Source organism: Pleurodeles waltl, chromosome 4_1 (assembly GCF_031143425.1).
Source record: "Pleurodeles waltl isolate 20211129_DDA chromosome 4_1, aPleWal1.hap1.20221129, whole genome shotgun sequence".
NCBI lineage: Eukaryota > Metazoa > Chordata > Amphibia > Caudata > Salamandridae > Pleurodeles > Pleurodeles waltl.
In genome coordinates this window covers 270,779,402-270,793,669 of record NC_090442.1, presented here as the reverse complement: position 1 = coordinate 270,793,669, position 14,268 = coordinate 270,779,402, and the positions used below count along the sequence as shown (strand labels likewise).

Genomic DNA, 14,268 nt, shown 5'->3' with positions numbered 1-14,268 from the left:
TTCAGATGAGAAATCCTTTCTGATTTTACTTTCTTCTCATTAAAATAATCAGTCAGTTGTATCTATCAGGTTTTGTGGATATTAACCTAAATCTCCAGGAATTCTGATTTTACTAATGGTAGGAAGGTGAGTTTATTTTGGAAACAAAATCGTTCCATAAAAGTTGAATGTCAATAACATATACAAGCATTTCATTTTCAACCCCTCTTAAATCTCTGTTTACAACACTCCATTATAAAACAATTCAAAAAACAAATTAAAATTTACAAGTATTGTGTTTAGCTAGCAGCTAAATATTTCTCTTGAAATGTACAATAAAACCATATTATAGAACTTCTCATTCCATCTACTTTATCAACCGATGGTGTACAATGTTGACTGGTGTTTTTTCTTAGGATGGCACTCATGCGTTCCTCACAGGAGTGTCCAGAGGTAATTAAATATCTTAGCAACAATTTTCTTAGACTGAAAGGTGTCTGTAGTATGGCAAACAGTTTACAGCCTAGAGTCTTAACCCCTTCCCTTTCCTAATTAGCCCCACTGAAAAGAGTTAATTACTTCTAGTAAAAAACGTATGAATAGATGTATTACCCTTCAGTAGCCTTAGGGTCTCCATGTGCCTCCTAATGCCAAAAAAACTACACAAGGGACATATCCATTTCAGTCTGGGCTCTTAATAAGCTGGGTGTAAAAATAACACACTGGGTAGGTTTTCAGTAGCTGCCTAAGGGCACAAGGTACCACAATAGGATGTCTAAAATGGCTCATACAACGGACTACCCTTAATTGTTAAGAATTGGTTTGTAAGTCTACCCAAGATTGGGTTAGGATGGAGACTGGCCTGAATATGCTCCTAGTAAAACGTTTTTAACAGAAGTTTTGCTTATGCCAGCAATGATTCAGAATCCGTCCTAAAGGACCCGAAACCCAGTTTATCAAGCCAAGATCAAACATATTTGAACCACAGGAAGGTGCAGAGTTTATCGAGAGTTAAAAGTTCCTTTAGTGCACTCCGGTATGGCTAAGGTCCTCTTTGGTTCAAATCTTCACCCAATAAGACAGGGGCCTTAATTTGGCAAGTTCCCCCTCTCTTCTTAGAGCAACTTCAAAACCATAGGAGTTAACATTGTGTTCTTAGGGAGATGAAGGAGTAAGTGAACAAACTGGTTTTCACTTATAGTAAGCAGATCTGTCTTCACATGACCCCAGATTTCAGCCCCATATAGAGCACCAGTTTGAGCCTTCAATTTGTATAATATGAGTGCTGGTAATAGTCCTCTAGAGGATGTCCCCTGGTATTTCTTATAAATTGCTGTAACTTGATACTGAGCCACAACCCTCATTTTCTGTATATGTGGCAACCATGTCAGCCTACTGTTGAGCATTATTCCCAAGTACTCTAACCTAAAAATATGCTCCAAGCTTCCATTGACCAGTGACAGAATTTGATTAAATGGCTTATGTGGTCTGACTGCTATAAACTTAGTTTTTGCAAAATTAATCTCCAGGTCCTTTCTAGAGCTAAAGGTATTTACATTTACCAAGAGCTGCTGCAATCCCTTTGATGTTTGTAAGATTAGAAGAGTATCATCAGCAAATAATAGTGCCGGCACCCTGTGCCCGTCCAATTTTGGTGCATCAGTTTTCCCCTGTGAGAGTGTCTCCACTATATCATTAACATATAGAGATAAAAGGGGGGAGGCTAATACACTCCCCAACCTCACACCTCTACATATTGGTTAATTGCCTCTGGGGGCCCCATCAGACTTGGGCATAGTTGTTATGATGGATGTTTATATGATTGGACAAGAATGGGTCCAAGAACCCCTGACTCCTTCAGAGATTCCCAGAGCAGCCTTCTAGGAACCATATTGAAGGCCACCTCGAGGTGCACAAATGCAAAATAGATATGGCCCTCTCTAGGTTTAGTACATTTCCAAATGATGATCAGCAGCCTTTTGACTTGATCAGTAGTACTGATTCTGGGCCTAAACCCTGCTTGGTATGGAGTCAAGATTCCTGTTCCCTCAATTCAGTCATTTAGTTTATTGAGCAGCTGTCTTGCATAAACTTTCTATAGGGAATCCAAAAGGCTAATAGGCCTATAGTTGGCGAGATTCCCTGATCCCCTTTTTTGTAAACAGGAATAACTTCAGCCCCTTTCCATGTATGAGGGCTCCCGCTGCAATGGCACTGGTCAAACGATTAACATAGGGCACCCATACAGAGGTGTCATGACGCAATAAATATCCAGGGATATTTTCTGGCCCAGGCCTTTACTTGTTTAATAGTGGCAATTGCTACCTCTGTGTCATCAAGTTAGAAGTGAAGGGCGGAGAGGGAGCTATTATGGAGAGGCCAAGGGGGCATTGCAAGTTCTACAGGAGCCTGTTCATATAACTGGGAAAAATGAACTACCCAGGCCCCTGGATTCAGATGACAATCAGGCTGTGGGCTTGAAGATCTCCCATTTGCAAAAATTTTCCAGAACAGCTATAGTCCCCCTTCTATGCAGCTATTATTAATTCATCCCAACTTGCATTCTCCCATGTTTGCCATGCAGATCTAATCAACTTTTTATACTATCCCCTTAATATGCTTACCTCTTGCATGTTTTTATTTTTAAGTACACCAACTAGAGCTTTTGTGGCTTCACAACAATCCTTCAAATACCATAAACTGCTTTCCCTACTATGGGCCTCGACCAAAGGTTTCACCTTTAAAGGTTTGGCAAAGATTGTTTTCAAAGATTCTGCCAGCTCAGTATGTGAATCTATTATAGAGGTTAAAGGGTTGGCAGAAGTGGGGACTTCTACTAGGGCCTTCCCGACTACATTGTATATCTTGGTTAAGATCTCCGAATTTCCCAGAGCTGAAGGCCATTTAAGGACTCTACTATTATTTCCTATTACTGGAGTAAAAGCCGAAGATGTTAAAGGGCAGGCAGCACTAGTCCAACAGATCAGGATTTTAATATGAAGGAGATAATGATAACTCTCTTCCCTAGATTCTATCTTGAAGTCTACCAGCTTGTCCCACATCAAGACTTTGATTATGATATAATCTATCTTAGATGAAATCTGCCCCTTTCTAAATGTGGGAGCTCCCCGCCTACTAGACAGAGATCTGCCATTACAAGCTCTCAGCCCATTAAAAGACATGAAGCGGAAAACCTGCATGGCCGCTACTGTACTCTGGACTAGTTGTTTTGAGGTGAGAGAGGTTATACCCCAACATTCCTCCTCAAGGAGCATGACATAACCCTATAATTATCAGATCTTTGGGACAAATTAGGGTTACAGCCGGATGCAGAGCAGCCAGTGTGGGTGACGCTACAGTCCTACTTCTAGGTCTACAACATTTATTACACAGGTACATGCATGGTCCTTCTTATGGACAAATATTTAGACTATGGATATCCAGGAATCAAGGGCCAGATGTAGGAAATTCTGAGTTTGCGACTTGCAAATTGCGAGTCTGAGCGACTCGCAATTTGCAAGTCGCAAATCCGGATGCAGGATGGTGTCCCTGACACCATCTGCGAATCGCAAGGGGGTCGCAAAGACCCACCTTATTAATATTAATGAGGTGGGTCGCAATTTGCGACCCCCTTCCGATTCGTAGCACTCACAGGGATGGTGGCCTGCTGGAGACAGCAGACCACCATGTCTGTGACTGCTTTTGAATAAAGCATTTTTTTTTTATTTTTTTTATTGCAGCCCGTTTTCCTTAAAGGAAAACGAGTTGCAATACAAACAAAAAAATGAAACGATTTTGTTTCATTTTTTCAGAGCAGGCAGTGGTCCATAGGACCACTGCCTGCTCTGAAAAGATGTTTACAGGGCCATTCACAAAGGGGAAGGGGTCCCATGGGGATCCCTTCCCTTTTGAGAATGGGTTAGCACCCATTTGAAATGGGTGCTCACTGCGAATTGCTTTGCGACCGCGTTCGCGGTCAAGCAATTCTACATCGCGATGCGAATCGCAAATAGGAAGGTTACCGACTCGCAAAATGGGAATGAGCATCGCAATGTGCTTTTTGCATGGCGCAAACAGCGAATTTCGCTGTTTGCACGATTCAAAAAGCTTCGTACATCTGGCCCCAAGATCTAAGATAGCTTTGCGCAGATTTAAGTCTATTCTTAACTGGATCAAAAGACCGCCCGATGGTCTGCCTCAAACTGATGGTAAAGTATTTATATGGTATGTGGTATAGCCCAGTTTGTAGAGGTGTTCTGTAGCTCATGTCTCTTGGAACACACATCAAACTCATCAATATATTTCATCCAGTCAGTCGCTAATAGGTTCGGCTTAAGACCAGCAATGTTCCAAGATAGAATGTTATTTACTCCAGTAGAGATTACTTTTTCGCCTCTATGGGAATGATCTGCTGGCAAAACCTTCTGGGTTTGGGATATAGTTGGTAACAAGGGTGAAACAGATTGATGGAGGCATGGACCTTCAATTTCAGTCAAGAGCAAGGGGACTGTTACAGGAGGGTCAAAGCCACTGATTCGCTTATCTGACCCTAAAGGTAAACCAGCACCTCAACTTGATATATTCACCAAAGTGGAAATAGAAGGAACGTATCCATAGTCCCCCTTAGCGTTATTTAGATTTAAATCCAAATTAGGAGGCTGAATTTCCGTGCCTGCTTTGGCCTCTGGTTTTAATGTTGGGCTGACATCAACAGGCGGTTTATACAGCCACCATCATTCTTGGGTGTCCAAGGGTGATAATGGCCCATAACGATTTGTAGTTGCAACATTAAAGATTGTTTGTCCAGCACTAACAGTGGTTCTGCAATGTGAGTTTACACATCCATTGGGCCCAAGGTGACAGCTTTTATTTTCCCGGACTACATTAGCAGGTTATTTAAATGCCTTAGAAGCGAACCTACTAACATGGGGTTTTTAAAATTCATCAGAACACAGTCTCCCTCACAATCTTTGGGATGAATACCTAATCATGGGGTTCTTCTAACCGAAATGCAGGCACTTGTTTTTCAAGGTCGAATGAGTTTCATAAGTACCAAGAGGAATTTCTGGGACACCCTTGAGGACAATTAAGTAAGGGGTGCACTCCAGGGGAGACTGGGGGGCCTCCCCATGCCTTTCCCAGTGTCTACATGTAGGCTGGGCCAGTTTGATCTACCATCCACCTGCCGCGGCCCTGATTTTACTAATGATTGCACTTAATATACTATCAATTGTATGTCTTCCATGCAAAAATGATTCTGTATTGCCTCATTATTTTAAAAAATAATTGCTGAACATGCGTGAAAGTATTCATGATTTCTTCGAACAGTAGAATAAATTGAATAAAAAAATTGCTTTTAAACATTGGTCCAGGACAAAATGGTAAATTCAGCATCTATTAGATTAGCCAAAAAGTATCAATGCAGTTGTCTGCTTCTCTCTTTTAGGTAATGCGGAAATCTCATGACGCACGGGAGAAGTTGCTCCGCCTGGGAATTTTTCGCAAGGTTGAGGTTTTGATTGATACTTCTGAAGGTGAGAAGCATTATCTTTTATTGTGCTTTACAGTTATGTTATCTTCACGTTTTCTCTGTAGTGCAGCATTTGACAATTTTATAGGCTTTTCGTGCTTTTGGCTTTTTGGAAACAGATGATGGATGATCTGTGGTTTGGGTGGCGATGTGTTAAATTAACTTCCACTGGTACATGTGAGTCAAAAACTCGTTCCATAAGGTAACTATAACTCACGTCCCCACCATGCACAGTTTTCTCATCAATATTTTACTGCAAATATTACAGTGATATCAGTGATGTCACAGAAGATGTCATCAGTGATGTAATATCTGGGCTAATTAGCAGTGCATGGCAAAGGTGTGAGTTATAGTGCACGAGTTATAGTTACTTTAAATTACTCTACCTATAACACTCAATTTCTATGGTTTTGTGCATGTAAAATCTGAACCTAACTATAACATCTCTGTAACCTTTGGTTTTTAGTGAATTTCTAAGGTTTTTTTATTCTGTTCCCTAACTATAACATCCCTGTAACCTTTGTTTTTTTTCAGTGAATTTCTACATTTTTTTTTTGTGTTTAGTAAGATGCCTATCACAATGCATGTTGAGAGTGAGGTGGTGGTGGTGGTAGGGATTGGATGCAGGGCCAGGCCTGGCATTGTGTGGAACCCACCGAAGTTTGCTGCTCCTGCCCCGCACCTCCTAGCTACCCATTGTCCAAGCCCATGTCTCTGCTCCCTCATTACTGTCCTGAGTGACTGCTTTTCTGCCACTGCACTTCCGCCTGCCCTGAACAGTTAGCTTGCTGACCCCATTCACCTCCTCCCTATCCTCTTTTGTCCGAGCCTTGCATCAGCACCCCCCCTTCTTCCCTACCAGGTCTGATGTGCTGCTATTAGCCTCAATTTAGCTTGATGTCCATGCCCATTCCTCCAGCCCTTGTTTGCCAGATTTTATGCCCCATCATTGCTCTCCTGCTTAACCTCTGTGCTTAGCTTGCTACCCTCCTTCCCTTGCCCTTCGATGTCTATGTGCATGCCCCTGCTCCCTCCTTTTTGCCCACCATGTTCCAGAGACCTGCCACTGCTTTTCCTACCTACACTGAGTGTTCTGTTGAGCTGCTACTGCCCTTCCCACCTGCCTAGCGTGGTCAGATGGCTGCCTCCTGTTCTCCTACCTCTACCAAGCATGTCCGAGTTCCATGCCCCTAACCCCTCCCTCCTGTCCTCCATAGTCCATTTTGCTGCCACTCCCTTCTGCCCTCCATGCTCTGTTGTGCCACAACTGCTCCTCCTGCCTGCCCTGTGTGGTCTGTTGTGAAGCCCCTTTCTTGCCTGTGTCCAGCCCCAACCCCACCCATCTGTTCTTTGTGCATGCCCGTGCCTGCTTCCCGCGTGGTGGTTCTTCCCTACCAGGGCATGGGGCACCCCTGTGAACCTGCCATGGCTTCTACCTACCACCTGCTCTGCCCTCCAGGGGGTGCTCTGGGGGTAGCGAAAGGCCCAGTCAGGGCTGGCCCCAGTGGGAAAGATGCCACCCCGAGCGTAGGCACACCTGCGCCTCCACAGGCCTGCACTACCAGGCCTATTACATGTTGGTCAGGCTACTCTGGTGGGTGGCACACTCAGTGCAACGTCCCACAAGTAGTCAGGGCCATAACCACCCTGGGTATGTGGTGTGCCTTTTTTTCAGGGTACTCCTGGTACGGCACCTCAACCAGTCACATAAGCACCTCTTCCTGGCATGAATAGTAAGGACGTGCGCACGTTCCCCCTGCGATACAATGGGAATGTGCCCAGAGACCTAAGGGCACGCACAGTCAGCATAAAATTTAGTTGTAAATACATACAGATGAGCTATACAGTGTAATGGGAGCTATGATTGCACCGTTTTAATTATGTTCCTTTTCTGTTAGTTGGTGTGTACAGTTACCTACATCACTTATACTTTTCAGTGTCTCATTTCTGTTGCAGCTACCCAAACCCATTATATATATATATATATATTTCAGAGCATGCAGTGCAGAGATCTTTTTTTCATACTGTACCGTAAGTGTGATGCCATCAGCCATGTCACCACTTTTGGGTTAGTGACTCAACTCAAAGAAAATAGGGAAAGCTGGACCTAACTATCAACATTTGTTCTATAACAGATACAAAGATTTCCTTGCTTATGCAGGGCTTAGAAATGATGCAAATACCATTAGCTGCTGTTATCGGGGACTTAAAGAAGTCCCTGCCGGTGTCCTCACAATAGAGTGTGGGAATAAACTGGTTCTTACTTAACATGCTGCCTGTGGATTTGTAACTACAGAGACTAAGAATACTTTCAATCCCTGAATTAGGACTGTCATTTTTAAGGGTGTTAGAGTGTTAAGGCTTCCTATGTCTTGAAATGGTTTTGAATAATTAATTGCCAGCTTGTTTACTTTTTCAAGGAGATGATGCTCTTCCAAATGGCTTGGATGTTACTTTTGAAGTAACTGAACTGCGAAGGATAACTGGAAGCTACAACACCATGGTCGGCAATAATGAAGGAAGCATGGTATGGGCTTTCAGGAAATTTAGTTATTGTTTGAATTCATTATTTATTTCATTTTGTCTGGTTCATGAAATGTTCAGCACGGTTATGGAAATGTTGAGCTCTTGGGGGTGTTCAGTAAACGAAATCAGGTTCTACACGCTTTAGCCACAAAACGTCTATCAAAGCTCCCCTCCATGCCTGTATTTATTTCAAAATGTATTTCTTTATCACATATTTTGTACAGTGCCTTTATCCGTGATCTGTCCGGAGTACAGGTGATTTCCGTCTTGCGTTTGATGCAACCTCATTGTTTGCAAAGCAGTGCAAGCACTTGAACGTACAAGTTTGTGAGATTTTATTTGAGGGCATGGTCCTGTCAAATAACAACCCTTTACACTCTGGAATGTGAATGAATGTGACTTTTCTTTCAGGTGGAAGGTTTTATTGTACAATTTCAGTATATTTATGTATTAAATCACCTCCAACCCCTTTTCCCCAAAGATAAAATATACTTACCAGAGCCATTTGTGACCTGGGCAAATATTAATTTGGAATCTCTGCACTGAGTAGGTAATCACTAACCAGACTTTTCTCTGCCACACGTACAAGGACAATTTGGAAAATCAGCAAACGAAATCGGTGACCTGGGATCAATGCTAATAAAGCATCAGTAAAAAGAAACCCAGCGTGTAGACATAATTGTCAGGGGAACATGTCTGTGGTATCAAGTAAAGGAATTGCAAGATCAAAAAATTTACATCTTCATCAATCTCAGAAAAGCTTTGGATTCTCTGCAGTTCTTGTTTCCTTCTTGAGGTGTGCTGATCAATTGTAACCTCTTTGGGCATACATTATTTTGAATTCTAGCTGAATATATTATCATTCTGTCCCTAAATCCTAAAGTTTTGTTGCTATACAATTTCCAGACTTGCAGCGTTCATTTGTGAATATGCTTCATTTGGTAGATCTTAGTGCCCATCATATCACAATTTATATAATCCAGAAGATCAATTCAGTCTTTCCTTATCAACCCAACAAAAACCGAAAATCAATGGGAATGCATTGTTTTTCATTGTTTGCTTTGGATTAAAGGGTTGAAAACAACTGAATAGATAACTGTGTGAATTTTGAGTTGTTCAGCAGTCCTCATAACCACAAGGCCATTTGATAAGTAGTATTTAGCTTGAAGTAATCATATCATCAACGTACTCAAATCAGGTTCTCTGTGGGAAACAGGTTCTTTACCCTTATATAAGCCAATGTGACACCACAGTGTAGTGCCATCATGCCTAAGGAAAAATGACTGTGCTGTTGATGATGACAGTGACTGTGACTGTGTAGTGAGAATGAGCTTGCCAGACCAGCCAAAACAGTGCTTAGCAAGGGACCTATGCTGTGTTAATGCTTCGAGCTTGAGTGAATCATCCAGACCTAGTAAATACAAACTGGTGCAGCATTTTGGGCGGACTGGAAAAAAAGAAGCATTTGGTTGGAAATTGTAAGCTTGAAAAGAAATTGGTGTTAGTTACACCTTGCTTTTGTGGAACAAATTGTTAGCATGACCAGTATAAGGAAGCATAGGGACCCCAATTAAAACTAAGTTGTCAGGAAAATATAATTGAAGCGAATTGGGCAAGCACAATTGAAAATCATCCCATTTAATTTTTTTATAATTTACTGAAGATACATTGTTCATTGTTTTTTCTAAACTCTGTTACTATTACGGTATTGTAAAGAGCTTTTCAACTTAATATCTATTGTTTTACATAAAAACCGTATTTAGTTTTTTTGACTCTGGAAACAGTGTGCCATTTGAGTGATTTATTTCTGTAGTGCAGTGATGCACTGAGACAGTCCCCCCCCCGTCCCAAAAAGCAACGAGGTCAGGGTTTGCTGACATTCCACATTGTCAGTACTTGAAAAGCAGAACAATTCAAACAGTGTTGCCATACGTAATTAACCATATACAAAATCTTTAGTTCTGTTGATTTGTGTTCTGAGGTAAGAGTGTTATGATCTTAACTAAATTTGTTTAATTGAGCCTGCGTTATATGCAATATTTACATAATATTTAGAAAAAGAAATTAAATTTCACATGTAAAAAAGGAGGGCTTGCGTTAGTCACGTTTTTAATTTATATGTCACACAGTAGGGTGTGAAAACACTTCTAAGGGACCAGAAAGAGCTTTTAATCCATGGCAAATGATGCATTTTCATAGCATAACATGGCCACTCAAATATTTGTTGGGCGTTCCTTCCCAAGGTATCATCCATCTTTGATTTTCGTGTACCAGAAAGAAACCCCAATGAAAATTATTCTGTCCATAATCCTTGTGCGTCTTAGTAAGTAACCATGTTCCTGTGTTCTTCTAACACACAAACAGTGATGGGAGGAATGCTTGAAATAGTTTAAACCACTAGCAGTCACATTAACAGTCAAACCCAGCCTTTTTCGCCCACTGTGACGCTCTAGACAGAGGCCTTACTTATGCAAACCAGTACTGACCCTGTTTCTCGTGGAAATAGCCCATCCAGAATTGCCAGAGGAGGTCTCCTCCAGAAGGAAACAAGCAACCCCAAACCTGTTTGTTTTTTAGGCCTCATCAGTGATATCTAGCTTGGTTCCCATCGCTTAGTGAGGAAGGGCCCCACGTCTGTGCTTACCTTAGCTTGGGTCGTATGGTTTAGTAAGGAAGAGACCCACATCTACTTATGGCTACTTATGTCATTACATAAAACACACAGAGGTGATGGATGAAATGCTTGCAAATAGTCTTGTGTGTTTCCTGTGGTTCTTTTACCAGGATTAGTTACCCAAAATCTGTCATACTACAGTACTGTTCTTGAGTCAGCTATCCCTCCAGTACTGCCTGTTACTGTTTGCTCGCTGTTTTGTAGGAGCAATTCCTATGGCAATTAAATTCAGGAGCTTTTAGATTGTCTTCTTCACTTGGACTGCTGAAGAGTGGAAGGTAGGTGAAAGATCTGTGGCCAAGTGGTGTTGGCAAATACAATTAGCACTGCACTTGTCCTCCTTAGGCTTTTGTCTCCTAGCTGAGGAGATGTTTCTCTCTTTGCAAGCTTCTGAAAGTTGTTCTTGTGTGATAGCCAGTTTTTCATGAATACTGATTTAGAAATTGTGCTTGATTATATGTTGATAATAATATGTATTATTTTTGCCTTTTTAAGGTACTCGGACTTAAACTTCCGAATCTCTTTGGCCGTGCAGAGAAGCTAACTTTCCAGTTCTCCTATGGTACAAAGGAAACATCCTACGGTCTTTCATTCTTCAAACCACAACCTGGAAACTTTGAAAGAAAGTAAGAAAGAATGTGTTGTTGCATTTTTTTTAGGTACAACAGAGTGGTGGAGGTTAAGCAGCTGTTCTTTATGGTTTTAGTATATTGTGGTAACTTCTGAATGTAATGGTTATAGATATTAAGCCAAAATAATTTCAAAATGCTTGAATTGTTAATTTCTTTGACCTGAATTATGTTTTTTCTTGAAGCTGTCTCAGGTGAATGGCAGCTTTTATGCCATGTTTATTTTTCTGGAATAGTGGTGCCTGCCACCACACAATGCATAGATTCATAGAAGTAACTTGATGTAGGACCAGATTTAAAGGTGGTATGATGTTGATTATGTGAATTACTTGCGTTATGATATGTCCTTCATGGATGGGACAAAAGGTGAACCCAGAAAGATTATAGGTGGGCAGCTTTTACTAAGGAAAGTGAAGATTCCAGTGTGGCATGATATCTTTATTCTTCAAATAGGTGTCTTTTTTTTCTTAAGATATTTTGGGCTGGTAAGTTTTTTTTTCTTTGTGTATAGTTCCTTGGTTGATGAATCACAACATTTGCATACTCAATGCACCAGAATCCACGATTGACATTGCTTTAGTTATAGGTTTTCCCTACTCTCTGATCTTCCTGTACTCAGCTTTGTGTGATACTTTTTATAGTAAGGAGTGAGGAGACCTTGCTTTTTTTGCCCTCAGGAAACACCTCTATTTTTACAAAGGTACTTTTCATGAACATATACAAGTGTGTTTCAGAACTGTGACTTATCGGATAGCTCGCAATCCTGCCTACATTAAAACATATATTCATTTGTTTGTTGATCATTGTTTTATTCTGTATTCCTAAGTTAAATAAACGACTCTGCTTTGATTGCCTGTTCTACTTCACAAAGACAAAATGCAGAATTGTTGTAATCTAAAAAGTGATGTGAATGTGAACATGTACTACTACTTGCATAGATAGTGATGGGATAATGCTACAGTTCCAGCCATTAGTGTTGGAGAAGAAAGAGTCTATGTAAATTGGCTTGATACTCAGTTTATGTCACTAGCCAAGGCAGTGTGAAGGAGTTAACAGAAAGGGTTGCCATACTGTGAAATCATTTTTATAAGTTTTGTTGATCTAGTTGAGATAAGGACTTGCATAGTGCACTTTTTAATCTCTTCTAAATTAATATTTATTTATGCATGCCTCAAAATGCACAAAACTTTGATGTAGATTTTATTTACTGAAACCACAAGCTTCTCCTGTCAGCTTCAATTTCCATTTCAGATGACATTTAAGAGACGTATTTATGGTGACTGCTAGTGTTAAATCTATTACAAGTGACCCTGTTTCTTCCAGTAAATTCCCAGTTTTTTAAAACGCATGTTCTTGGACTACAGGTGGAGTGTCACAGTAGCTTCTGTGAGGGCTCTCAACTTGTGGTTTTCTTGGGATAGCCTTGTGCACATCAGAAGCTAAAGACGTTTATTCTTGTTGTGAACAAGATAGTCTCATCCCTTGAGGACAAAATCACACTTATTAACTAGACAACACCATAGCAAGGTTTTGTGTCCACATTCAGGGCAATACTGTTTCAAATCTAAAGGATTGGAAGGGTTAGTTCCTTAACTTTGTCCTCCTAACCCCCTCCTCTTTACCACAAAATAGTGGCAAAGGCTTTATGATCGTGGACCAAATTGTTGTTGTTTTTCAAGGACAAATTTTCCATCCTTGTCCTTACTTGCTTAACATAGCCATTTTTGTTACCAGCGAGTCATCCCTTGACCATGTGATGTTTTTACTTAGAGAATCTGGATATTTTCCAAGCTGCTAAAGCTGCTAGGCAGTGCTTCCCGAGGGCTTCCTGTAAGAGCAATTAAGTAATGTTCTGCCATTAGGCTTCAGTCAAAGAAATCGATTCTAGTCAATCGTGGCAGACAGGTTATTTGGCACTGACATTCTCACAAAACACTGATCTGATGTAAAGCATCATTATGAAGGCATTTTGAACTTTCTTCCACCCAGATTGGGAAGCCCTGCCCTTGCTTAGCAGTGATCCACTGAACTATGAATGTGGAAGGCTGTCTTTCTGGTTGCAGTTACCTTCGCTGAGAAGCTTTGCAAGCGATGGGCTCAGTCCTCTTGCAAGCTTATATTTACATTACATATCAATAATATTTTCTTTGGGATCTTGTGAGGAACACAATATTTTTGAGAAACATAAATGGATACATTTCCTCAGCTCCAAAAGGAAACCATTATCTTTAGGAGAAGAGGAAATCTTACAGTGTTTCACTCTTCTAGATTTATGTTATTCTTAGCAGAATTAAAGGTTAATTAAAATCCAGTAGCCTTGTCACTGAATTGTAACAGAGGAAACAGTAGAAACCGCCATGAATCCTGAAAATTAGAGGACATATAAATCTTTAAAACTTGGTATTTTATAATGGCTCTTTTTTATTATACATTATTCTTCTACAAATTATGTGTTAGAATTACCATTATAATAATAAATATATCTCCAGCAAAACAAAAATTAAAAAGTGAAAAGACGATACACCCCAGCCACTGCTCAACAGACAGCCCTAATGGATCACTTTATAACTCCCAGCTTGCCTTGCAGCATATTTGATTATAGTCTAATTAGTTGCTGAGCCATGTAATACCTCTTGCATCTGTATATTAGGTGTTAAAGTATAGCCCCAGCTGACTGCATCTCACTCAGCAAATGTTCTCTCTCTAGAACTTCCCAAAAAAGATAGGATTTTATATGTTTTCTTTTCCAGCTCGTTTGTGGACTCGGTGGGGTATGGCCACTTAGAACCTTATGTTTGCCAGAGAAGGGTAAATGAGAGGATGGAAACTGGTGGAAAAGTTTCCATTTTTGACAAAGATTCAGGATCCAGAATGTTAACATCTAGTCTTCCCATTAGACTGTTCATTCCATTTTTTCGAAAGATATACTA

General features: G+C 40.7%; 1 protein-coding gene across 1 annotated transcript in view; it reads left to right on the top strand.

Annotated features, from left to right (window-relative positions):
* Positions 1-14,268, top strand: part of SAMM50 (SAMM50 sorting and assembly machinery component) — a 175,022-nt gene that overhangs the window by 38,856 nt on the left and 121,898 nt on the right. The window contains exons 4-6 of the mRNA XM_069228288.1: positions 5,426-5,513; positions 7,930-8,036; positions 11,205-11,335. Coding sequence (XP_069084389.1) covers positions 5,426-5,513; positions 7,930-8,036; positions 11,205-11,335 — 326 coding nt within the window. The remainder of the gene's footprint in view (positions 1-5,425; positions 5,514-7,929; positions 8,037-11,204; positions 11,336-14,268) is intronic.